The 25,977-nt window shown below is 44.5% G+C and overlaps 2 protein-coding genes across 2 annotated transcripts in view; one reads left to right on the forward strand and one right to left on the reverse strand.

Moving 5' to 3' along the window:
- Positions 1 to 174: 174 nt before the first annotated feature.
- On the forward strand, positions 175 to 12,423 carry LOC118361636 (procollagen C-endopeptidase enhancer 2). The gene is made up of 9 exons (XM_035741721.2): positions 175 to 460; positions 843 to 951; positions 2,887 to 3,142; positions 4,664 to 4,788; positions 5,167 to 5,303; positions 5,570 to 5,733; positions 7,538 to 7,621; positions 8,701 to 8,868; positions 11,387 to 12,423. Exons 1-9 carry the CDS (start codon positions 324 to 326, stop codon positions 11,515 to 11,517), a joined length of 1,311 nt encoding a protein of 436 aa, XP_035597614.1. The 5' UTR covers positions 175 to 323; the 3' UTR covers positions 11,518 to 12,423.
- Positions 12,424 to 13,073: 650 nt separating this feature from the next.
- trpc1 (transient receptor potential cation channel, subfamily C, member 1) overlaps positions 13,074 to 25,977 on the reverse strand; it is a 40,718-nt gene continuing 27,814 nt past the window's right edge. The window contains exons 8-13 of the mRNA XM_052483475.1: positions 18,021 to 18,160; positions 17,788 to 17,937; positions 15,000 to 15,184; positions 14,516 to 14,717; positions 13,827 to 14,021; positions 13,074 to 13,671 (exon numbers count right to left, since the gene is read on the reverse strand). Of these exons, the coding sequence (XP_052339435.1) occupies positions 13,444 to 13,671; positions 13,827 to 14,021; positions 14,516 to 14,717; positions 15,000 to 15,184; positions 17,788 to 17,937; positions 18,021 to 18,160 (1,100 nt within the window). The 3' untranslated portion in view covers positions 13,074 to 13,443. The remainder of the gene's footprint in view (positions 13,672 to 13,826; positions 14,022 to 14,515; positions 14,718 to 14,999; positions 15,185 to 17,787; positions 17,938 to 18,020; positions 18,161 to 25,977) is intronic.

A 25,977-nucleotide genomic window follows, 5' to 3' on the forward strand; every position in this document is an offset into this window, starting at 1 on the left:
AAATACATACAGTTTGTACATATGACCATATATTCATCATGATCACCTGAACATTGTGCCTTGAATAAATATTTCACTAGGGATATTAACATTACCCAAGGTAGGTTATGCCAGGTGTGGTACTAAACCAAATCACCACCACCCCCCTCTTCAATACTTCTAATGCGTCTTTGATCCCAGGTTTTGGAAAAAGGCAGCTGCCTGCCGATTGCTCCCTCCTACCACGCAGAACAAACGCTATATTCATCTCTGTGCTACAGCTTGCGAAACTCCCTCCAGGAACTTCTGGGTACTTTTCCCCACCGCTCAAGCGACTGAATACAATGTCATTCATGCCAGCGGGCGAAAACAGGCGAAGTGGTGCCTGGTCAGTTCACCCGATAATGTTGAGAATTTGCAGTGTTTTTTGCGCATGGAGTGTACTGTTTTTGACAGAAGTCTGCGGGCAGTCACAACGGAGGTACCTCTTCACTTTTTTTTTTTACAATTGATTATTTTTGGTTTTGCGTTGGGCTATTTGTTAGAATTAACACGTGTGTACTGTAGCCTACAAAGCCGTATCATGAGGTGCCAATGATCCGTTAGCTTACGGCACAATGAATGAATGAACGGCATCAATGATGTTAAATTGTTCATAACTGAGGAGTTGTTATTTTGGTGGAATCTGCAGTCTGCGCTGTAGGCATGAGGACGCACATTGGCGCATTGCCGAGACAACCCAAGAATGAACACCAACCATTAACGCATAAGCTTCTGCTCCTTTCTAGATTCCATGATAGCATAGGCTATATGTTTGTATTAGAATGAGAATGTGTCTAAAATATTTTGCTCAATGTTTCCAGACCAACGTTTACATGCGGAGGGAATATAACGGGGGGTTCTGGGGTCATTGGGAGCCCGGGGTATCCAGGGGTGTACCCCCCAAATACCAAATGTGTTTGGAGAATCACGGTGAGTCAAACATACTTGTACCCTACTGTAAATACATGATTCATGTCTAACAGTTAACAGCACCCATATCAGAGAACTGAAATGACGCAATGTTTCTGCAATAAAGTACAATGAGATACTAATTCACTAACCCTAACTGTGTAGGTCTAATTCGTAGTCTGATATTTGGCCACTGGCCACACAGCCAGCACCCCTCAGGCACTTTGAGCTGCCTGCTTGGCATTTGTATTAACATGCAGTATGGTCACATGGCTGCAACGAATGAAAGATAAATCAGAGGAATATGTGTTTCCTCTTATATGAGTTGTCACATACAGTGCATTTGGAAACTATTCAGACCCATTGAGTTTTTCACATTATGTTACAGCCTTATTCTAAAATTGATTAACTTGTCCCCCCCCCCCCTAATCAATCTACACACTATACCCCATAATGACAGAGCAAAAACAGGTTTTTAGAAATGTTTGAAAATGTATTAAAACAAAAAAAATGATATCTCATTTACATAAGTATTCAGATCCTTTACTTAGTACTTTGTTGAAGCACCTTTGGCATCGATTACAGCCTCAAGTCTTCTTGGGTATGATACTACAAGCTTGGTACACCTGTATTTAAGGAGTTTCTCCCATTCTTCTCTGCAGATCCTGTCAAGCTCTGTCAGGTTGGATGGGGAGTGTTGCTGCACAGCTATTTTCAGGTCTCTCCAGAGATGTTCGATCGGGTTCAAGTACGGGCTCTGGCTGGGCCACTCAAGGACATTCAGAAACTTGTCCCGAGCCACTCCTGCATGCATTGGCTGTGTGTTTATGGTCATTGTCCTGTTAGAAGGTGAACTGTCACTCCAGTCTGAGGTCTTGAGCTTTCTGGAGCACATTTTCATCAAGGATCTCTCTGTACTTTGTTCCGTTCATCTTTGCCTCAATCTTGACTAATCTCCCAGTCTCTGCCGCTGAAAAACATCTACACAGCATGATGCTTCCACCACCATGCTTCACCATAGGGATGGTGCCAGGTTTCCTTCAGACGTGACGCTTCGCATTCAGGCCAAAGAGTTCAATCTTGGTTTCATTAGACCAGGGAATCTAATTTTTCTCATGGTCTGAGAGACTTTAGGTGCCTTTTGGCAAACTCCAAGTGGGCTGTCATGTGCCTTTTACTGAGGAGTGGCTTCAGTCTGGCCATTCTACCATAAAGGCCTGATTGGTGGAGTGCTGCAGAGATGGTTGTCCTTCTGGAAGGTTCTCCCATCTCCATAGAGGAACTCTAGTACTCTGAGTGACCATCGGGTTCTTGGTCACCTCCCTGACCAAGGCCCTTCTCCCCCAATTGCTCAATTTGGCTGGGCGGCCAGCTCTAGGAAGAGTCTTGGTGATTCCAAACTTCTTCCATTTAAGAATGATGGAGGCCATTGTGTTCTTGGGGGCCTTCAATGCTGGATAATTGTTTTGGTACCTTTCCCCAGATCTGTGCCTCGACACAAGCCTAGCCTTGGAGCTCTACCGACAATTTCTTTGACCTTAAGGCTTTGTTTTTGCTCTGACATGCACTGTCAACTGTGGGACCTTATATAGACAGGTGTGTGCCTTTACAAAACATGTCCAATCAATTGAATTTACCACAGGTGGACTTCTCAAGGATGGTCAATGGAAACAGGATGCAGCTGAGCTCAATTTTGAGTCTCATAGCAGAGTGCCTGAATAGTTTTTATACATTTGCAAAAAAAATCTAAAAACCTGTTTTTGCTTTGTCATTATGGTATATTGTGTTTTTATTGCTGAGTTTTTATTTTATTTAATTCATTTTAGAACAAAGCTGTAACGTAACAAAATGTGGAAAAAGTCAAGGGGTATGAATACTTTCTGAAGGCATTGTATGCCCCTTATGTGATTGAATAGATTGTAATGTATATTGTATTGGATTGAATGTTGTTCCCAGGTCCCTGAGGGTAAAGTGGTGGTCCTGTCCTTCCGCTTCATTGACCTGGAGAGTGACAACCTGTGCCGCTATGACTACGTGGATGTTTACAGTGGCCATGTGAGTGGCCAGAGGCTGGGCCGCTTCTGTGGGACTTTCAGGCCAGGCGCCCTGGTCTCCACAGGCAACAAGATGCTCATTCAGATGGTGTCTGATGCCAACACAGCTGGGAGTGGCTTCCTGGCAGTGTACTCTGCTGCCCAGCCGCATGAGAGAGGTAAGCAGAACAGAATATAGAAGAGGAATAGAAGAAGAATGTAGTAGTTAAGGGTTACCTTTAACTTGCCTAGTTAAATAAAGGTGAAATAAAATGAAAATAAAATAAACGTGCCTTGCTCAATGGCACAGTGGCAGGAGACATATCTAAGATCCTACTAGATTTTTTTTTCTGTTGGATTAGTTACCTGCCGGTTGCAGGCTTGCCTCTCTAACCTCTAGGCTATGTAGTGTGTAGTGAAAACTGCAGTCATCTGTATCCAGCCTATACCCAAGCATGTTCAACAGAGCATTAGGGACTGAGCCCTAGCCGTGACTCTGCTCGGACTCCACATCGTAAAGACCTCAGATATGTGTGTGTGTGTTGAGTGCTACGGTTCACATTTTAACCAGCTAATTAACTAGCCTCTTAACCGCTAGCTGCCCCAGCAAGGTCGTTGCACCGTGTCACTGTAATAATATTAATACCCAGATGATGAGATCTTAGAGGTCAATTATTTACATCTGAGACTAAAGGGCAGTTCTAGCTAAATAAATCACTCCCAACGGATAGCAGGTCAAGGGAAAGTTTGACTTCTGCTTGGTAAGATAAAGTACCAGTGCTCTTTCAGTTTAGACCTCTTGGGCAGTTAAGACGAAACCTGTTGACTTAAAGCTTCCTCGAGGAGGAGGTGAATCTCTACACATTTAACAGCATGACGAGGATTTTTTCACGGCTCATTTTCCAGATGGAGAGCTCTAGGGTCAGACGGGTCAGCGCTAAGCCGCCCCTTCCTCTTCTGACCCGGTGACGTTACTTCTCCCCGAATGAGTTTGTGGAATTTTGGGGGGCTGAGTGCCTCCCTGAATACCTTCTCTCTGTCTCCGTACCTCTACAGTAGCTGACAGCTGGAATCCCTCTTGGTCTGTCAGCTTAGATTGACTGGTGTTTTCCCTGTTCCTGGGTGTGGTTGGTAGAAACTGAAAAGCACCACACAGCACTCCTCCATTTGTTCAGTGTCTATTTTAGTTACAGAGTCCGTCTGCCAGTCATGAGGCTGGGAGCTCAGCTGTAGTGGAACTAACTGCTATAGCGACTAACTAACTACATGTTACAGGAGACCCAGCCATGGTTTTTAAAAGATCCACAGATCCCTTGCCAGTCCAAGCAGCTTGTGTGGTTGGCTGATGTGATCTCTCAGATGTGTGATGGTATGCCTGGCATATAGACTCCCTTTTAACTGCACGTTGCAACATGGGACCAGGGCAGAGGAACAGACCGATGTCTTCTTCATTTACTCATAACCACAAGGGATGCATAAGACAAGAGCCTAGTTATCCGAAAATGTTTGTTCCATTATGGGATTATGTCATGCTCGTGCACAACGTTCCATCCTTTAACATTCAGAAGGAAGCGATATATCTTTCACATAAACACAGAGTCGCAGGATGATGCCCAGTGGTGCGTCAAATGAATAGCATGTGAAGCAGTACTATCTGGGCAGTATAACTAAACGTTGTAGTTTGACTTTGCACCCACCAGGGGATCAGTACTGTGGCGGTCGTCTGGTTAAACCCTCCGGGTCCTTTAAGACCCCTAACTGGCCTGAGAAAGACTACCCTGCAGGGGTCACCTGCTCATGGCACATAGTGGCTCCTAAGAACCAGGTGAGTGTTCGTCTACAGCCTGAGGTTCTTACTTCACTCACAGTTCAACTTGACACAATTGACAGTGATTGAGATCGCCTAAGATGTCAATTTTCACATAATTGCTTTGTGGTTTGCTCTTGGTTAGTGTTGCACAATGAAATGCAACTTCAGAATGTGGGCTGAAAGTAATTTGTTCTTTGTAACCTGTGTTCTTTGTAACCTGTGTTCTTTGTAACCTGTGTTCTTTGTAACCTGTGTTCTATGTAACCTGTGTTCTTTGTAACCTGTGTTCTATGTAACCTGTGTTCTTTGTAACCTGTGTTCTTTGTAACCTGTGTTCTATGTAACCTGTGTTCTATGTAACCTGTGTTGTGTGTGACCTGTCCACCAACACAGATTATTGAGGTGAAGTTTGAGAAGTTCGATGTGGAAAGAGACAACTACTGTCGATATGACTATGTGGCCATTTTCAACGGGGCAGAGATCAACGATGCCAAGAGGATCGGGAAGTACTGTGGCGATAGCCCTCCAGAGTACGTCACACACCTGTTTCTACTCTGCATTCATCTAGCTAATGTACCACTTCGCTTATGACCTTGATCATAAACCTACTAATGCAAGATTAACTGTTTACCTAAGCACAAGATATCCATGAGCATATTCAATATATCAACTACTTACCAGTTAAGCTAACATTCTCTCTCTCTCTCTCTCTCTCTCTCTCTCTCTCTCTCTCTCTCTCTCTCTCCTATCTCCTATCTCCTATCTCTCTCTCTCTCCTATCTCTCTCTCTCTTCAGTCCAGTATTCTCTGAAGGTAACCAGCTCCTGATCCAGTTCCTCTCAGACCTCAGTTTAACAGCAGACGGGTTCATCGGCCACTACAAGTTTAGACCCAAGAAGTTCCCCACCCCCACGGTACCAGCGACCACCACCACCCCAGCAGCTACCACCAGACCCATACGTAGGTAGCTCCTTTTTCTATGTTTAATCCAAACAGGACATATGTGTAACTCTTCGCTTGTCTTGACACATCTCTTCAGTCTTGTTGTTACAATGTTAAGTGCTTTTAGCACAATATGGATGCAATTCATCATCTCCAGGCCACATGGGTGTTTGGTCCATTTGATCTGCTACTAGGAGTTGGGGATTTAGAGACAGATTAGATTGCCTGGTCCCAGTGGTCTTTGCTGATGCCAACATGTGGTGTAGCTGCTGTAGCTCCCTCCCCCCCCACTAGGAGAGTGGCTTACAGGCATTTTCATTAGCCTGGTTCCAGATCAGATCTACCATGGTAGTGGCTGTTGACCCGAAGATGAAAGGCAATGAAGCAGACACCAAGGCTGGATGGCTGTTAATCTTGTCCCTAGCCGGCTCTATCTGTAGCAATTGGGGACGAGGTTAGATGCCAGTCAAAACATCAGTCCCCTCTAACTTAATCACTTCCATGTATTCTTTTCTAGTTTTTTTTTTGTCTTTTTAAATCTGTGATTTCTCTACTATGACAGAGTTAAGGGGAAGGGAAGCAAGTAGTCACTCCAAAGAGACACCGTGTTCCTTCTTACTCAGACAAACTAATGTGCCGAACCTCCTAAAGGACACCAACTCTCTCTGGCAAGGCACACACACAACCCCCCCCCATCATGATGTCATCTGAATGTCATCAGGATCCTTTGATGACTGCCTCTACTAAGAATAACATTTGGACATTGATTGGACTGTAGTCTCAGCTTTTCCCTATACCACTACCCCAGCAGTCTTTTTTAATAACTTGATGTTCCTAGACAGGCTTCCCACAGTCACTGACACTTAAAGAAAGATACATTAAATGTTTTATTTTACCCTCTTTTTCGATCTTGTCTCATCTGTGCAACTTCCCAACGAGCTCGGGAGGTGAAGGTCGAGTCATGTGTCCTCCGAAACATGAGCCTCCTAACCTCGCTTCTTAACTCCCTCCCGCTTAACCCGGAAGCCAGCCACACCAATGTGTTGGAGGAAACACCGTTCAACTGGCCACCGAGGTCAGCCTGCAGGCACCCGGCCTGCCATAAGAAGTCGCTAGAGCGCGATGAGCCAAGTAAAGCTCCCCCGGCCTAACCATTCCCTAACCCGGACGACGCTGGGCCAATTGTGTGCCACCCTATGGGGACTCCCGGTCATGGCTGGTTGTGATACAGTCCGGGATCGAGCCCAGGTCTGTAGGGACGCCTAAATACGTTCCAATTTACTAAAAAGGTCTGTAGACTGTTTTGCTGCTCCCAAAGATGATCTTTTAATAAAACATTGATGAAATGCCACTGATTAGGCTACTGTGCACCTCCGCTGGCAAAATTGATGCCATAACCAACATAACCACAAAGATCAGTTTATCTCCAGTTACTCTGACCGAAATTGGCAGTTTGGTGCTCGTTTTTAAGGACACATCTCAAATAGTTTCACCACTCCCATCTCAGCGCAAGCAAGCTGATGTTAGACAGGTAAATGACCAACCCCTGCATGCGTTAGACACTCGCTCCTCCTTAACGCCAGACGTAAGTAGAACCCTATACCTTAAGCATGATGTGAACTGTAGGATTCTGAGTTGCCCACAGTTTTCAATGGGAAGTGTTCATACTAATTCATTGGCCTACGATTGATTTCAATTCATTCCCTGAATTGACTCAATGTGAAACAAAATCAACCCAAACCCTACTTGCTAGCATCCCTTGAATGTTGAAGAAGAATGTGAACTAAGTAACTATATTTTCCTTTTCTCTGTGTCTCCCCAGCCCTGAAGTACTCTTTAGCTCTGTGCCAGCAGAAATGCAAAAGAAGTGGAACCGTTGAGAGCAACTACTGTACCAGTGACTTTGGTAAGAGAGATACTATTCCCCTACAGCTAATGCTACATATATTACTATGGCTGACCTGCCTAAAGCTGTCACTACTGCCGTCACAGATACTAAGCTACAGCAACAAACAACAACAGGTCAACTGTGTGTGTGTGTGTGTGTGTGTGTGTGTGTGTGTGTGTGTGTGTGTGTGTGTGTGTGTGTGTGTGTGTGTGTGTGTGTGTGTGTGTGTGTGTGTGTGTGTGTCAGTCAGGGGGTGGGGTGGGAGAAAATTGTCCAACACTTACCCCAGCATCAACCCAGTCCATATGAGCCGTCCCTCTCTCAACAAACCCATGTTGTCGTGATACATTATCTGCGTGGTTTCAGAGCTTCTGAAAAGCGCCCTTGAGGGTTTTCTGACAGGGCAGCCCAGTGAATTTGTGTATGGGACTGACACAGTTCGCTTCGTCTCATAGAGGTAACAGACATGCTAGAGAAAAGCCTAACTGTAGGTAAACTGCTGCTAAATGAAGGTGTTGATTCAGCCAACGTACTCCATGGCCTTAGTTTGCCACCACAGTATTTAGACTAGCTCTGTGATGTTTTTCTCCGAGTAGATGTTGATGGAATGAGGCAGGTATTTTAATAATTGCTTTTCCTAAGGGATGTTAGGTCAAATTTGCATGGAAAATGAAGACCAGTGTGTGAAGACCAGTAATTTGGTGTTAGTGTCAAAATGTCTTGTATAATACAGTGACAATCTGCAGTCATATCAAGCCAAGGGTGTTGCATCACAAGTTTTAATGACTAGGCCTGACACAAAAGGACCTAACAGAAGACCCGGCCTTTCCTTCCTGTTTACACATTGATCTGATCATCTTATTCAAAGCTATTCAACCAGTACATTTTGCAAGCCGAGCATCAGAGTATTTGTATAGAAAGATATCCGATCTCGATCATACAATATTTGGTGAAGGCAATTACAGAGCTTACAGGCTGTTGAACGTTATACACTACCATTTCATAATGATGACACAGTTGTCAGACTTCCAATCTAAGTAGATGTTGTTGAGTGCTTGTTGTTGTGCCATCTAAACTCCCCCATGTTTCTGTGACAGTGATAACAGGAACTGTCATCACGGCGGTGGTGCGAGGAGGCAGCATGTACGCCACCATCTCCATCATCAACGTCTACAAAGAAGGCAACCTGGCCATCCAGCAGGCCGGCAAGACCATGAGCACCAAGATCATCGTGCTCTGCAAGAAGTGTCCATCCATCAGACGAGGTGAGTAGTAGTACGGTGGACCACTGCCTAAAGGACTCTGGGGCTCACTCTCCACTAGCCTGGTCCCAGATCTGTTGTCTCCTTCTATAGCCTGGTCCCAGATCTGTTGTCTGTTTCGATGGCCTGGTCCCAGATCCGTTTGTGCTCTTGCCAACTCCAACTCAAGACAATGTGGTTTGGCATGACAATGAGTGACAAGGAGTTGGCATGATAGCAAAAACAGACTGGCACTCAGGCTAACTCTCCCCTGGATATAGTAATCCGTTTCTCTTGCTTAAGTTTCGGACATTCACCGTGACACGATAGCACAGGTTTTAGTCCATGATTGTACTATTGAACCATATGTCTTTATTTCAGTTCAAATTCTATGATTGAGTAATACTGACACGGTTTCAAGTGTCGCACTGAGTAAGCACTTGTGACAGCGGCATGTTCCAAATGTACAAGATACATAAGAAAGAGGTGGTTCGACATACTACTTGGTTTATGGCTCTGAGTTTGCCTCCATTGCGGTAACCTATCTTCAAGCTCACCCGAAGGAGTTTGACCAAGGTCTGAGGTAAGCGGCAAAACTCACTGTGCAATAAGCTCTATACCTTCCTCCTCAGCCGCTGATCCATACTGTGAATATGTACAAACATACTATACAGTACTCTATACGTTTATAGATGTACAGTTGAAGACGAAAATGTACATACACCTTAGCCAAATAAATTTAAACTCCATTTTTCACAATTCCTGACATTTAATCCAAGTAAAAATGCCTTGTTTTAGGTCAGTTAGGATCACCACTTTATTTTAAGAATGTGAAATGTCTGAATAATAGTAGAGAGAATGAGTTATTTCAGCTTTTATTTCTTTAATCACATTCCCAGTGGGTCAGAAGTTTACATACACTCAATTAGTATTTGGTAGCATTGCCTTTAAATTGTTTAACTTAGGTCAAACGTTTCGGGTAGCCTTCCAAAAGCTGGGTGAATTTTGGCCCATTCCATTCAGAGCTGGTGTAACTCAAATCAAATCAAATTTATTTATATAGCCCTTTGTACATCAGCTGATATCTCAAAGTGCTGTACAGAAACCCAGCCTAAAACCCCAAACAGCAAGCAATGCAGGTGTAGAAGCACGGAAGTAACTGAGTCAGGTTTGTAGGCCTCCTTGCACGCACATGCTTTTTCAGTTCTGCCCACATATTTTATATAGGACTGAGGTCAGGGCTTTGTGATGGCCACTCCAATACCTTGGCTTGTTGTCCTTAAGCCATTTTGCCACAACTTTGGAAGTATTCTTGGGGTCATTGTCCACTTGGAAGACCCATTTGCGACCAAGCTTTAACTTCCTGATTGATGTCTTGAGATGTTGCTTCAATATATCCACATAATTTTCCTTCCTCATGATGCCATCTATTTTGTGAAGTGCACCAGTCCCTCCTGCAGCAAAGCACCCCCACAACATGATGCTGCCACCCCCGTGCTTCACTGTTGGGATGGTGATCTTCGGCTTGCAAGCCTCCCCCTTTTCCTCCAAACATAACGATGGTCATTATGGACAAACAGTTCTATTTTTATTTCATCAGACCAGAGGACATTTCTCCAAAAAGTACGATCTTTGTCCCCATGTGCAGTTGCAAACCGTAGTATGGATTTTTTATGGAGGTTTTGGAGCAGTGGCTTCTTCCTTGCTCAGCAGTCGATATAGGACTCATTTTTACTGTGGATATAGATACTTTTGTACCTGTTTCCTCCAGCATCTTCACAAGGTCCTTTGCTGTTGTTCTGGGATTGATTTTCACGTTTCGCACCAAAGTACGTTCCTCTCTAGGAGACAGAACGCATCTCCTTCCTGAGGGTTATGACGACTGCGTGGTCCCATGGTGTTTATACATGCGTACTATTGTTTGTACAGATGAACGTGGGGCCTTCAGGCGTTTGGAAATTGCTCCCAAGGATGAGGCAGACTTGTGGACGTCTACAATTTCTTTTCTGAGGTCTTGGTTGATTTCTTTTGATTTTCCCATGATGTGAAGCAAAGAGGCACTGAGTTTGAAGGTAGGCCTTGAAATACATCCACAGGTACACCTCCAATTGACTCAAATTATGTCAATTAGCCTATCAGAAGCTTCTAAAGCCATGACACAATTTTCTGGAATTTTCCAAGCTGTTTAAAGGCACAGTCAACTTAGTGTATGTAAACTTCTGACCCACTGGAATTGTGATACAGTGAATTATAAGTTAAATAATCTTTCTGTAAACAATTTTTGGAAAAATTACTTGTGTCATGCACAAAGTAGATGTCCTAACCAACTTGCCTAAACTATAGTTTGTTAACAAGAAATGTGTGGAGTGGTTGAAAAATGAGTTTTAATGACTCCAGCCTAAGTGTATGTAAACTTCCGACTTCAACTGTAGCTATAAACATATATGGAACCCAGAGGAGAGATGACGCTGATGTGCTACCTTCCTGAATGTCTCTGACGTTCCGCCACTGCATTCAGGCTCTTTCTGTGTGATCTCACTAGGCCTCAACTACATCTTCATGGGCTCAGCGGACGAGGATGGGAAGGGGAAGATCGCCCCCCATCACTTCGTCATGGCCTTCAAGGCTAAGAACCAGAGGGGACTCAACGTACTGAAGAACAAACGCTGCTGAGATCAGCTACGTGCTGCCTGAGTCTCCACCCAACCACCATGCCCCACCCACAAAAGGGTGTGGCTGTTCTTGTTAGTCTCTGCCCAGCCTTCCCTGGCTCCACCCATCATTATCTATCATCCTTCACCACAGGACTAGTCTACAGAGCTCAGGCTGTTACTGCCTGGAGGTGTCTGGCTGTCTCTTTCCTTTGTTTTGTTTTTCTATGCTGTTTTTTCTCTTTCCTCTGAACTGGACCTGTTTTGAGTGCAATGTGAAGAATGAGTGTGATAATTGAAGAGAGGGAGAGGAAGAGAGACCGATAGTAGGGGGGACTCACCTGGGTCACGTTCAGTTAGAACAAAACAGGAGAAAACATTTTGAAACTAAATACTACCTAAATGTCCAATGAGAGCGCTCATGTACCTTTTCTGTTTCAAAAACATTTTATCACGTTTCAAGCCCACTGAACACAACCCAGGTGTCATGAGTGTTGGCTTGGATCAAACATCAGACAGGAAGGAGTTTGTTAGAGGAAGTACATTATTGAGGACGGGGTGTTATAGTTTTATGGACAGTGTTTACAAACTGCTCTTTATTTCCTATGTTCACATTGAATGGACAAGATTTGGGAGGTATTTCATGTGGTGTCGATAAGTGCAATAGTTGAATATATAGCATTCCTTTTGAAATGATTTGTTTTCATGCTAGTATTACGTTTAGTACTGTCACTTATTAGCCAAAGCTTTTCACAATGAATGGATTCAACAAAGCACTCCTTATCATTATGTCAGCTTGGTTTGTAATGTATGTAATAAAAAGAGATATGAAATGAATTACAATATAAAGTATTTTCACATGATTCAATTGGTAAATGTTATTTATATTTTATTGTTTTCATCTGACCAAATAAAAAACAGAAAATGACGTTTCTTTTAACGAGGTGGTTCTTCATATGGAGTGTCATCATTCATTCATTTACAGCCCAGCAGTGCGTTGTAATATGTCACGTTAACAGTGCATATAAGGGCCTCCCGAGTGGTGCAGCGGTCTAAGGCGCTACAGGTGTCGCTACATCCGGGTTCGATCCCGTTTCCTCCGACACATTGGTGTCGGAGGCTTCCGGGTTAAGCGAGCAGTGTGTCAAGAAAGCAGTGCGGCTTGGCAGGGTCGCATGGCTCTCGACCTTCGCCTCCCCCGAGTCCATACGGGAGTTGCAGTGATGGGACAAGACTGGAACTACCAATTGGGGAGAAAAGGGGAGAAAAAACAAACAACTAAACAGTGCATATAAGAACATAAATAACAACATTTATATCTGCCCTACATAGAGTATGTGGTAACTATGGCCAGGTGTGAAGGCAGCTGTTAGTAGGGCAGTCATGAACGCTCCACTGAGCACTGGGAATGGTCAGGTGTGTTTGGACCAGGGAAGTGCTGGCTCTGAACAGTGAGTAACATTCACAGATATTCAACAATTAAAACCAACTGTCTCCGTTCTCGTGCCAGCTGAACATGTGATGCAACTCAATATTTATCGTTTCTCACTGCCAAGACAAAAAGTCACAGCCAGTCTGTATTTTCCATGACATTTTATTCAGTCCATTGTTGAAAACAATGACAATTTTAGAAAACAAGTAGGATGACTGAATATTATTACATAAGGGATCTGGGTGAATCTGGAGACTTTGGTGCAGAATATATATATATTTCCAGTGGAGTTCCAGGTTTAAATGTCTCTGTGACTGGACACAAGGTCATTTCTGAGCATGCTAGGGTCAGAGATAGGACCCCCTGGGGGAAGAGGCTAACAGAGGTGGTTGGGGTTGATGTTGGGGTTGAGGCCAGTCTTAGCTGGCCGGTTGAGGTTGGGTGTAGGTTGAGACCAGATCAGTTCTAGCTCCAAGGGTAGAACATGGTTGGGTTGAGGTTCAGATCAGGTCAGTCTTAGCTCCGGGGGTAGAACATGGCGTACTTGGAGGTTCTGAATCCCAGCAGGTCTCTCATCTCGTTGCGGAACTTGGAGAGGTCCTGCCGCAGGTCGTTGAGGTTCTCTACGGTGGCCTGGTCAGTGCTCTGCATCTTCTGCCTGGTGGACGTCAGGTAGCGATGGACAAGACAACACATGATCTTCTGGTAGTTCTCATCACGCTTCCTCTTCAGGTTCCTCCACTCCTGGATGGATGGGACAACAACATGGGAGGTTAGGACTGGAGACTGAACCCAGTGTCTACTTATCTGGATATCATGGGAGGATAAGATGAGAAACGGTCATACATTTAAAGTATACAGAGGTATCACTTGATTGGATAGTGTCCCATCTCTCTTACCTTGAGGCTGTTCTGTCTCTTGACCTTCCCCGTGGAGGTGTGGGAGCAGATCCATTTACTCATACTGGTCAGAAGGTAGCACACAGTCTTGGGGGAGGGTAGGATGTTGAAGGGCGGCGGCAGGGTACACTTGTCGTCAAAGTAGCTCAGCCACAGCTTGGCGCGTGCAAACTTCCACTCCTTATCCTCGTGGTTCTAGGGGATTCGGGGGGTTTAGAGGGAAATGGAATGAAATGGGAGATTTAGGAAATCACGGAGAAAATAGGGGAACGTGTTTATCGACAGAGAAATGTTATGAAATCACTACCATCTGTTAGACTGAAGTGTTCTTGGAGTGGATTTGTGTTTTTCATTCAGAATGATGATTGTTGAGTTGATGATGGGTAAATGTAATTTATGAAGCATTAAAGTTGATTAATTGATGTGAATTATACGGCTGATCTTTGCCTAAACTCCAAACACTGAATAAAAAAAGGTACTCCAAATGAACACTTAGACACAGTGTTATAGATAGACCAATCAAGTCCTATTGTTTTTGTTGTTGTTGTAACTTGATGGACAATGATGGACAATCTGTGACTTGCAGTCACTTCAGGCCGGGTTACTGACAACTGCTGATGCAAATCAAGCTTTATAAATAAATTGGACTGATTTAAATGGTTAATTGATTGATCGCTTGATTGACTTACAGCGATCTGCCTGAAGCTCTTGTGGAGCATGGCGACCAGCAGCTTGGTGAGAACGATGACCACCACGATGTTGTACGTGCCCACGATGAGGGCTCCCACAAATGACCTCAGCTCCTCCGTGTAGTTGATCCGGGTCACGAAGAGAGCCACGTGGGCCAGAGAGAAGATGTACCAGAACAGTGCGTAGCACGTTCCCATGAACCTTTCAACAGGAAAGGCAGAGGTTAAAGGTCAGAACACAAAGTAACAGGTACAGTACCCATGAATCGGTCAACAGGAAGGTTAAAGGTCAGAACAGGGAGTAACAGGTACAGTACCCAATAATCTGTCAACAGGGAGGTCATGGAAAATATAATGACATATACAGTAGAACATTGAATTATTGGATCTCGATGGGTCAGAGGTTAACAGTCAAAACGGGTACCCATGAACCTATGAAGCAGGGAAAGGGGAGAGAGAGAGAATTTAGGTAGACTGTACGTACGTGTGGAAGGCGTCGTTGCTCTGCTGCTGACAGAAGATGCCCTCACAGTCTTTGGCGGGACTCTTGGCTGGGTCCTTCTGATCCTTCCCGTAGAGCTGCGTCAAGCCGATGGTGAAAGAGATGAGCACCAGTAGAAACAGACCCAGAAACTTACCAAACTCCTGCAGCATCTGGCCAACGGAGATCTGGGAACACAAGAGCACTCTGGCATGAGCTAAATTACCATATTCTGACCGAGAGGTAACTACTACCTGAGCTTGTCCAATAATAAAACAAAATAGTTCATTTTCCATTGCAAAATATTTTTGTTACAGTGTGCGACCTCCTGATGAACACAACCCTGGACCAAAACAGACTAGCTAAGAACACAACCAACCACCCAGGTCAAACAAGTCCAGGGATAGTAGTGTGTACTTATGCCTAGTTTTTAAAAAAGTCCAAAAGAGCTACATTGGAAAGCAAACCCCTTTCATTAGGATGTCTATCTTTAGAGTGAGCAAATAAACATGGTCAAATAGTTATTCTCTGTACCACCTACTGAAGAGAACTGTTCTGTTAAAAACAACCTTGACAAGCAGATACCCTAGCGAGTTGAGGTAGCACACAGATAAACATTGACCAAGCTGAAGGACATTGAAACTGTTCTGAGAGCAGGGTTTAAGTCTCTATATATAGCCCTGAGAGCATGGCTGGTGGTTTTTATTTATCCAGACCTGTAGCTCCCTGGCCCAGGTCTAACCATCCCAAACACCCCTGTCCCACATACACACAGATGGTCCAGTGTGAGAGAGACCTCAGTCAGAAGACTCACTCCCTAACCAAGAGCCAACAGGAGTCGAGAGGGACGACCACAAGGTGCAATTCCCCAGGTTGTTTCGGGACAGAGAGAGAAAGAGAGAGCAGCTCCTCCATTAGTATGATTCATTATCTTGTCACATGTGAATCTCCCCAGTGGTTCCTCTATCATCTGGTGTGGCGGGTCCCTCTACTCCCTCCGTCCCTCTTAGAAGATGGCTGATTTAGTTGCTGTGGAAGTTCCCTGGTCTCAGCATGATCTGCCTGGCTGTCAGCTGGCCTCTAACCTACTGTACAAACAGAGCAGGAATGTAGGGGGTCAGGAGCTCTTAACGCAGACTAGGGGGTACTGACGCAGGAGGGGAGGGGTGGATACACACACCTTTAAAACACACCTACACACACACACCGACCCTGAAATGTCATCAGAGTTAGACACCTACACACACAACCCAGTTAGACTTTGGCCCTGAGGGACCTCACTCTGACAAAGGGATGATTCATCTGTACCGTTCCAACTAGCTTTCTCTCTCACCCACCCACCCACCCACCCACCCACCACACACACACACACACACACACACACACACACACACACACACACACACACACACACACACACACACACACACACACACACACACACACACACACACAACACACACACACACACACACACACACACACACACACACACACACACACACACACACACACACACACACACACACACACACACACACACTTTCCACCCAGGAGGGCCTCTATGTGGGGTACTTCCTCTATAGAAGAGTGAGTTGGCCTCTCTGGGTAGGATGGAGTAACCAGGCATAACCAGGCAAGTATTCATTACTCCTAACCACACTATAACCACACTACACCGTCAGTCTGCAGTGGGACTACTGTCTCAGTGCTTTTGTTTGTGTGTGTGTGTGTGAGAGAGAGAGACAAAGTATTTGTACATACAGAATATGTGCTCATATGTTAATGTAGGTGGTTGTTCGTGTGGCATGTGTGTACACGTATTTAAATGTGTGTCAGACAATCATTGAGGGGTGTGTCTGCCATGTGAGCATGTGTGTGGAGGTACACACAGCCAGATAATAACTTTTCCATTCGCCCATGCCAGACAGTGATGTCACAGTTCCAGCTTGATAGATAGATAGATAGATAGATAGATAGATAGATAGATAGATAGATAGATAGATAGATAGATAGATAGATAGATAGATAGATAGATAGATAAAAGAGAAGGTCAGAGAAAAAGAGAGACGGAGAGCTAAAAGAAGAGAGAAAAAGAGATAGAGAGATATAGAGAGAGTGACTGACAGAGAGAGAGAGAGAGTGAAGCAAGGTACACTCTTAGAAAAAAGGTTCCAAAAGGGACAGCCAAAGAACCCTTTTTGGTTCTAGATAGCACCTTTTGGTATTAAGAATATTATTCCAATCCACAGGAGAGTCCTGCTGTTTGATAGGAAACCCACAACAACCCTTTCACATAATAACAGGACATAGGCAATAGTCATAGGAGCAGAATAACCTCATCAATCATTCATAACTGCTCATATTATAATTAATTGGCATATTACCTTATGTCCATAAATCTAGCCAAATTGAATAGAGAAAAAGAGATTCCTGGCCATAGGAAAATAGGAAATACACACACAATGGAGAGAGCTGGGACTTTGATCCTAGCTGGCAGGCTGAGACAGCAAGGGAGAGGTTGAAGGTTTCTCTAATTGAATAAAGAGGGACACCTACTCTATGGCACTACACGAACTCCAGCCGAATATCCAGAACAGACTTTGGGCCCAGTGTTGAGGACGGAGGACAGAGTTGGGAGGAGAAACAATGGCAGAATGAATCTGTATTAATTGGGATGTTCACCAGGGAAATAGTTCCCATGATGGTGATTGTGCTCCTTCTGCTGCTCGTGGCAGAAGTGATAGCTAAAGTACTGTGAGTGTGTGCGTCTTTTAGTTGGTGCGTGTACCTGTAGTGGGCCCAGTATTGAGCTGGTGGTGTACATGAAGAACAGTCGTAGGTAGCTCAGGACGTTAGCGAAGGCAAACAGCCCCTCAGCCACAAGGATGGGGTGGAAGGCATCCCAATTTTTCCTCTCTGTGTCCTCCACGTTCTTAAACTGGCACATAGGAGATCACATTAGTACTCAAACACACACACACACACAGACGCACACACAGACACAGACACACACAGACACACCTTGCTGTGAGCCACTATCTTGAGGGCGAAGGTGGACAGGTAGAGAGAGTTCATGACGAAGCTCAGCTGATTCCTCGACTCATCCAGGAAGTCCTCCAAGCCCTCGTACCATAGACGCTTCACGTCCGACCACACCATCCCTAGAGGGAAGGAAAGAATTTACCATCACCAAACAGAGTGAAAGGAAAGTGCCATAGACCAGGGGTTTTCAAACTGGGGTACGGGAAGCTCCCACAGCCTCCTCAAGGCAGGGGGTCCATGCGCCTGACATCAGTCAATTTTTATTTATTTAATAAATAATTTAGACAGTAACCCTCCAAAGGTAACTCATAACCCTTTTTAATTTCCATATATCCGTAGTAACGAAGCCAAGTTTTGGTATCCTGGGCTTCAGGATGTGACTGAATAATGTCTTGAAAAAGGAAAAAATGTAACTGAGAAAAAAGTATGCGGATACTGGGGAAGAAATGGCTTGGTCAAGGCTATGACTGCGCCAGTGTAATGAGTGGAGCTTACTCAGGTGTTCAAACGCTCATATCAAACCGAGAACCTAATGCTTCTGTAGTTCTTTATGAGTTTTAGTTTAGAAAACTATCTCTCCGCAGAAGTGACAGTTACAGGGATGGTAAAAACAGCTTGGTTGCTGTAGCAACCTCAGGGAAACTGGGCAGAAGGGACTGGTGCTTCAAATACAGCAGATCTGTAACATCTCAGGTGCCAATAAAACATACACACTGAGTGTACAAAACATTAAGGACACCCCCCCCCCTCTTTATACCCCCAGAACAGCCTCAATTCATCGGGACATGGACTCTACAAGGTGTCAAAAGCAATCCACTGGGATGCTGGCCCATATTGACTCCAATGCTTCCCACAGCTGTTTTAAGTTGGCTGGATGTCCTTTGGGTGGTGGACCATTCTTGATACACACAGGAAACTGTTGAGCGTGAAAAACCCAGCAGCATTGCAGTTCTTGACACAAACTGTTGCGCTTGGCACCTACTACCATACCTACCCAGGTCAAAGGTCATGCCAATTCACCTTCAAAATGGCACACACACAGGGCACACTCCATGTCTCAGTTGAGTGAATGTTTTCACACTTTTACAGTGTTGGTTTTTTGTACAATATGATATAAAACACAAGAAAAACAGAATTTTGACTGCACTGGGCCTTTAAAACAGCAACATTTTCTCTCAGCTCCACGCTAAACTGTGTAGAATTGACCATATTCAATCTACCAAACAGAAAAATGAACAGAGTAATGGGAAAGGCATTTTGTGTTCACGCAAGGTTCCATGGTTCTCATTCTTGACATTTTACAATGACTTCCAGATTCAACAGGGAATGCCGTAAGTTATCCCACAGAGAGGCTCCTGGGATTGGTCAGTTCTCAGAAATAGAAACCACAGGATTTATGTGTGGAATCTCTACGATCCAGTGAGGTGGGGTTTAGAAGTATTATCCTCCTGCGTGTGTGTGTGTGTGGGGGGGGGGGGGATTCATGAAATCATTTGTATTACAAAACCCTTTCTGGGTCCTAATGGTACCCACTGTCTGTAACATGAATAGGGGAATGCAGGTTTCTAGTGTATCAGGATTTTTCACACCAAATTTACACATCCGTGGTTTTGGTCAGGGAATCATTGCAGCTTATTGGAATTTGTTTGGGTGATTTCTTTTTTGGTTAGGGTTGTATCTGACCACACACATACAAAGACACAGCTGTTTGTTCACCCAAACCTGCCCACAATTGCTAATAACCAGTGGTGGAAAAAGTCATCAAAAGTCATACTGTAGTAAAAGTACAGATACCTTCATAGAAAATGACTCAAGTAAAAGTGTGTTTAGTGACTCTGCCAGATCAGAGGCAGTAGGGATGATCAAGGATGTTCTCTTGATAAGTGCGTGAACTGGACCATTTTCCTGTCAAAATGTAACAAGTACTTTTGGGTGTCAGGGAAAATGTATGGAGTAAAAAGTACATTATCTTCTTTAGTAAAAGTAAAAGTGGTACAGGTACCCCCAAAAATGATTTAAGTAGTACTTTAAAGTATTTTTACTTAAGTACTTTACACCACTGCTAATAACCCATCTGCAACCTCCCGACTATATTTGATAAAGTGAAAATCTGGGGGACGCACCCAACCCTAACCAGTTAATAATAGAAAATGTGCAGTACTGTCAAATATGGGATAATTCATTTTTGACAGGTCTTAAAGATAAATCTATGTTTCTGATTATAATTTACAAAATTTTGGTAGGCTATTAGTTAGTCAACTTGTCTATTATTAGATACATGCAACTTTTCTTCTGTTACTACTTGTTGCCCTGGAAGACTAAATAAACCATTGCTCACCAGAGTCATGGCATACAGTGAGTGACAGAATGTACATTCAATCTAGTTGTCATCTGTAAATTAATTTGTTTTGGCTTTCCTCTTTCTCTCACGCAGAAAATACATTTAGGGAGAAAATGTAATAACAAAAGAAAACTGGAAAGATTTTCCATACAAAATTTCCAAATGACATCAGTTTGACTGGTTTTAAATACGTTAAATACGGGAAGCCTCAGATAATAACATAGATTTTTACGCTGCCTCGGTGAGTGAGTTTATAAGGAAGTGTATTGGAGATGTTGTACCCGCTGCGACTATTAAAACCTACCCCAACCAGAAACCGTTGATAGACGGCGGCATTCGTGCAAAACTGAAAGCGCGAACCACCGCATTCAACTATGGAAAGAGGTCGGGGAATACGGCCGAATATAAACAGTGTTGTTATTCCTGTTTGGCCCTGTCCGGGGGTGTCCTCGGATGGGGCCACAGTGTCTCCTGACCCCTCCTGTCTCAGCCTGCAGTATTTATGCTGCAGTAGTTTATGTGTCGGGGGGCTAGGGTCAGTTTGTTATATCTGGAGTACTTCTCCTGTCCTATTCGGTGTCCTGTGTGAATTTAAGTGTGCTCTCTCTAATTCTCTCTTTCTCTCTTTCTTTCTCTCTCTCGGAGGATCTGAGCCCTAGGACCATGCCTCAGGACTACCTGACATGATGACTCCTTGCTGTCCCCAGTCCACCTGGCCGTGCTGCTGCTCCAGTTTCAACTGTTCTGCCTTATTATTATTTGACCATGCTGGTCATTTATGAACATTTGAACATCTTGGCCATGTTCTGTTATAATCTCTACCCGGCACAGCCAGAAGAGGACTGGCCACCCCACATAGCCTGGCTCCTCTCTAGGTTTCTTCCTAGGTTTTCCTAGGCCTTTCTAGGGAGTTTTTCCTAGCCATCGTGCTTCTACACCTGCATTGCTTGCTGTTTGGGGTTTTAGGCTGGGTTTCTGTACAGCACTTTGAGATATCAGCTGATGTACGAAGGGCTATATAAATACATTTGATTTGATTTGATATTCCCTCCGCAAGGCAATCAAACAAGCAAAATGTCGGTATAGGGACAAAATGGAGTCTCAATTCAGCAGCCCAGACACAAGACGTCTGTGGCAGAGTCACCAGCCATGTCACGGACACCGATGTCTTGCTTCCAAACAAGCTAAACACCTTCTTTGCCCGCTTTGAGGATAATACAGTGCCACTGACGCGGCCCGCTATCAAGGACTGCACCACCCCCCCTCTCCTTCTCCGTGGCCAACGTGAGCAGCATCCCTCGCCACATCCTCAGAGCATCCGCAGACTAGCTGACTGGTGTGTTTACGGACATATTCAATCGCTCCCTATCCCAGTCTGCTGTCCCCACATGCTTCAAGATGGCTACCAAGACAAAGATAACTGAACTAAATGACTATCGCCCCGTAGCACTCACTTCTGTCATCATGAAGTGCTTTGAGAGACTAGTCAAGGATCATATCACCTCCACCTTACCTACCAAACTTGAGTTTACATACCGCCCCAACAGGTCCACAGACCTATCCCATCTGGACAAGAGGAATACCTATGTAGGAATGCTGTTCATTGACTACAGCTCAGCATTCAACACCATAGTACCCTCCAAGCTCATCATTAGGCTTAAGGCACTGGGTCTCAACCTGCCCTGCGCAATTGGGACCTGGACTTTCTGACGGGACGCCCCCAGATGGTGAAGGTAGGAAATCTCCACTTCGCTGTTCCTCATCTCTTGGGGCCCACAAGGGTGTGTGCTCAGCCCCCTCCTATACTCCCCGTTCACTCATGACTGTGTGGCCATGCACACCTCCAATTCAATCATCAAGTTTGCAGACGACACAACAGTAGTGGGCTTGATTACCAACAATGACAAGACAGCCTACAGGGAGGAGGTGAGGGCACTCGGAGTATGGTGTCAGGAAAACAACCTCTCACTCAACGTCACTAAACAAAGGAGATGATCGTGGACTTCAGGAAACAGCAGAGGGAGCACCCCCCTATCCACATCGACGGGACAGTAGTGGTGAAGGTGGAAAGTTTTAAGTTCCTTGGTGTACATATCGCGGACAAACTGAAATGGTCCACCAACACAGACACCGTGGTGAAGGTGAAACAGTGCCGCTTCAAACTCAGGAGGCTGAAGAAATTCGCCTTGTCACCTAAAACCCTCACAAACTTTTACAGATTCACAATCGAGAGCATCCTGTTGGGCTGTATCATCGCCTGGTATGGCAACTGCACCGCCCTCAATCACAAGGCTGTCCAGAGGGAAGTGCGGCCTGCCCAACACATCACAAGGTGCAAACTACCTGCCCTCCAGGACACCTTCAGCACCTGCTGTCACAGGAAGGCCAAAAGGATCATCAAGGACAACAACCACCTGAGCCACAGCCTATTCATCCCACTACCATCCAGAACGCGAGGTCAGTACAGATGCATCAAAGCTGGGACCAAGAGACTGAAAAACAGCTTCTATCTTAAGGCCATCAGACTGTTAAACAGCCATCACTAACATAGAGAGGCTGCTGCCAACATACAGACCCAAATCACCGGTCACTTGCCTATGTCACACGGCCATCGCTCATCCATATATTTTATGTACATATTCTTATTCCATCCCTTCACATTTGTGTGTATTAGATAGATGTTGTGAATTTGTTAGATTACTTGTTAGATATTACTGCATTGTCGGAAGTAGAAGCACAAGCATTTCGCTACACTCGCAAAAACATCTGCTAACCATGCGTATGTGATAAATACAATTTTATTTGACTTGAGGTAGACTACTATTCCATTTAACTCATCTAAACAGTACAGTTCCCTTGACGTGCTAGTTGAAGTCCCCGCCTTGTGACTATATCACATATACTGTAATATAGCCAGCACTGCTATCATCCACATTTACCACTTCACCAAAGCTTTCCCAAACATTAGGCTACTTTTCTGGCGCTCCCTCGCATCTTTTCTCTTATTGAATTCAACTCTGACAGTGCTCTTTTTGCCTCAGTAGATCAACGTGAACTTTTTTCTGCCCAAGTTCACAAAATCATTTGGCAATTGGCGCATTTGGCAGTTGACATATCTCATTTTGGCATTAACGTGAGGCATCTGGCTCCTGGGATTAACAGAATGTGGGAAAGAGAAAGAGGGATGGAGAGACAGAACAATGGAAATGAAGGGAGGCCATATACTAAAACTGCTCCCTAGACACTGGATGGAGACACACATCTGGAACTAAAAGGGCCAATAAGATTTCTACAAACCCAGTATTCGCCTTAGAATTTCAGCAATAAGAAACAACAGTAGTAAGAGTCTTCAGAAACCATACAGAATAGCAGAAAAACATAGGTAATGGGAAACAAGTATCTGTTATTGAACTGCAATCCAATACTTTATTTACATATACCTACGCCATGGCCATTTTAATAGTCAAAACTGTTGATGATTTTCATTAGGTTGATCTCGATCTTAATAATGATTTTGATCAATAACTGATTTGATTACATGGAAAAAGGTATCAGCAAACTGTACATGGATGGATGTGTTGGTCTTGTTGTATTAGTTAAGGAGTATTCCTCCCTCTAGTGGGCTATTTCTGTCTCCTCAAACCACTAAAACCTGTATCCAAACTCCTCTATCCTATAGCCTCTAACAAGCTTCCTCTCCAGACAGAAAGGTATGTAGAGTAGTGTTCGCTCACTGCCAAGCTACAGAATTAACTAGATAATAGACAAGACACTGTTTATTGACATGATCTGTGAGCCAATAGGACCTGTGCTGTACTTTATATATTTAATTTCCTGTCTAGAAAAGTAATTTGAGCAATGAATCAAAAGAAACAAGCACGTAGCAACTACAGAACATACTAGAACAAATATATCCCTCTCTACCTCTCACTCTCTCTCTTCTTCTGTCTATCTCTTTACCCTCTCTCTCTTTCTCTCTCTCCTTTCCTCTCCTCTTTCTCTCTCTTCTCCTCTACCTCACTCTCTCTCTCTTTCTTTCTACTGTGTCTGGTATTGAAACAGACTGATTCTCCAGAGAGCAGAGGGATGCTAGAGAGATGAGACTAATGTGGGAACACAGGCCATTACACTGATTGGAGGATCATGTTAATGTTTTTTTGGGCAGCGGAGAAAGGAGAGAGAGAAAAAAAGAGGAGATTAGATGAGAGGAGCAGAGCAGAGAGGAGAGGAGTGGAGGGAAAAGGAGGGGAGGGGAGAGAGTGAAGATGAGAGGAGAGGGCAAGGAATGGGGAGGAGCAGAGAGGACAGGAAAGGTGGCTGTCCTGAGAAACCAATAAGTAATTCCAGTGTCATTGATCTGTGTGTGTGTGTGTGTGTGTGTGTGTGTGTGTGTGTGTGTGTGTGTGTGTGTGTGTGTGTGTGTGTGTGTGTGTGTGTGTGTGTGTGTGTGTGTGTGTGTGTGTGTGAGTGAGACCAAAGAGCCATCATTCAGCATGGTCTGAATATAAAATCAAATCAAATTTTATTTGTCACATTCGCCGAATACAATAGGGGTAGACCTTAACGTGAAATGCTTATTTACAAGCACTAAACCAACAACAAAGTCCAAGAAATAGGGTTAAGAAAAAGTAATAAATAAACAAAAGTAAAAAATGTAATTAAAAGTAACACAATAAAGTAAAAATAACGAGGCTAAATACAGGAGTTACAGTACATTACATTTAAATTACCAGTACTGAGTCAATGTTCAGGGGTACAGGTTAGACAAGGTCATTTGTACATGAAGGTAGGGGCAAAGTGACTATGCATAGATAATGAACAGCGAGTAGCAGCAGTGTAAAAACAATGTAAATAGTCCGGGTGGCCATTTGATTAATTGTTCAGCAGTCATGCATAGAAGCTGTTAAGGAGCCTTTAGGACCTAGAGGTGGCGCTCCGGTAGCGCTTGCCATGCGATAGCAGAGAGAACAGTCTATGACTTGCGTGACTGGAGTCTTCGACAATGTGTTTGGCCTTCCTCTGACACCGCTCGGATACCGAGCAGTTGCCATACCAGGCGGTGATGGATGCTCTCGATGACGCAGCTGTAAAACTTTGAGAGGATCTGGCGACCCATGCCAAATCTTTTCAGTCTCCTGAGTGGGAAGAGGTTTTGTCGTGCCCTCTTCACTGCTGACTTGGTTTGGACCATGATCGTTTGTTGGTGATGTGGACATCAAGGAGCTTGAAACTCTCGACCCGCTCCACCACAGACCCGAATGGGTGCGTGTTCGGCCCTCCTTTTCCTATAGTCCACGATCAGCTCCTTTGTCTTGCTCACGTTGAGGGAGAGGTTGTTGTCCTGGCACCACACTGCCAGGTCTCTGACCTCCTTCCTATAGGATGTCTCATCGTTGTCACTATTGTGTCTTCAGAAAACTTAATGATGGTGTTGGAGTCGTGCTTGGCCACGCAGTCGTGGGTGAACAGGTAGTACAGGAGGGGACTAAGCACACACCTTGTGTTGAGGATCAGCGTTGCAGATGTGTTGTTGCCTACCCTTACCACCTGGGTGAATATGTCAGTGAAGACACTTGCCAGTTGGTCCGCGCATGC

Source organism: Oncorhynchus keta, chromosome 28 (assembly GCF_023373465.1).
Source record: "Oncorhynchus keta strain PuntledgeMale-10-30-2019 chromosome 28, Oket_V2, whole genome shotgun sequence".
In the NCBI taxonomy this organism is placed as follows: domain Eukaryota; kingdom Metazoa; phylum Chordata; class Actinopteri; order Salmoniformes; family Salmonidae; genus Oncorhynchus; species Oncorhynchus keta.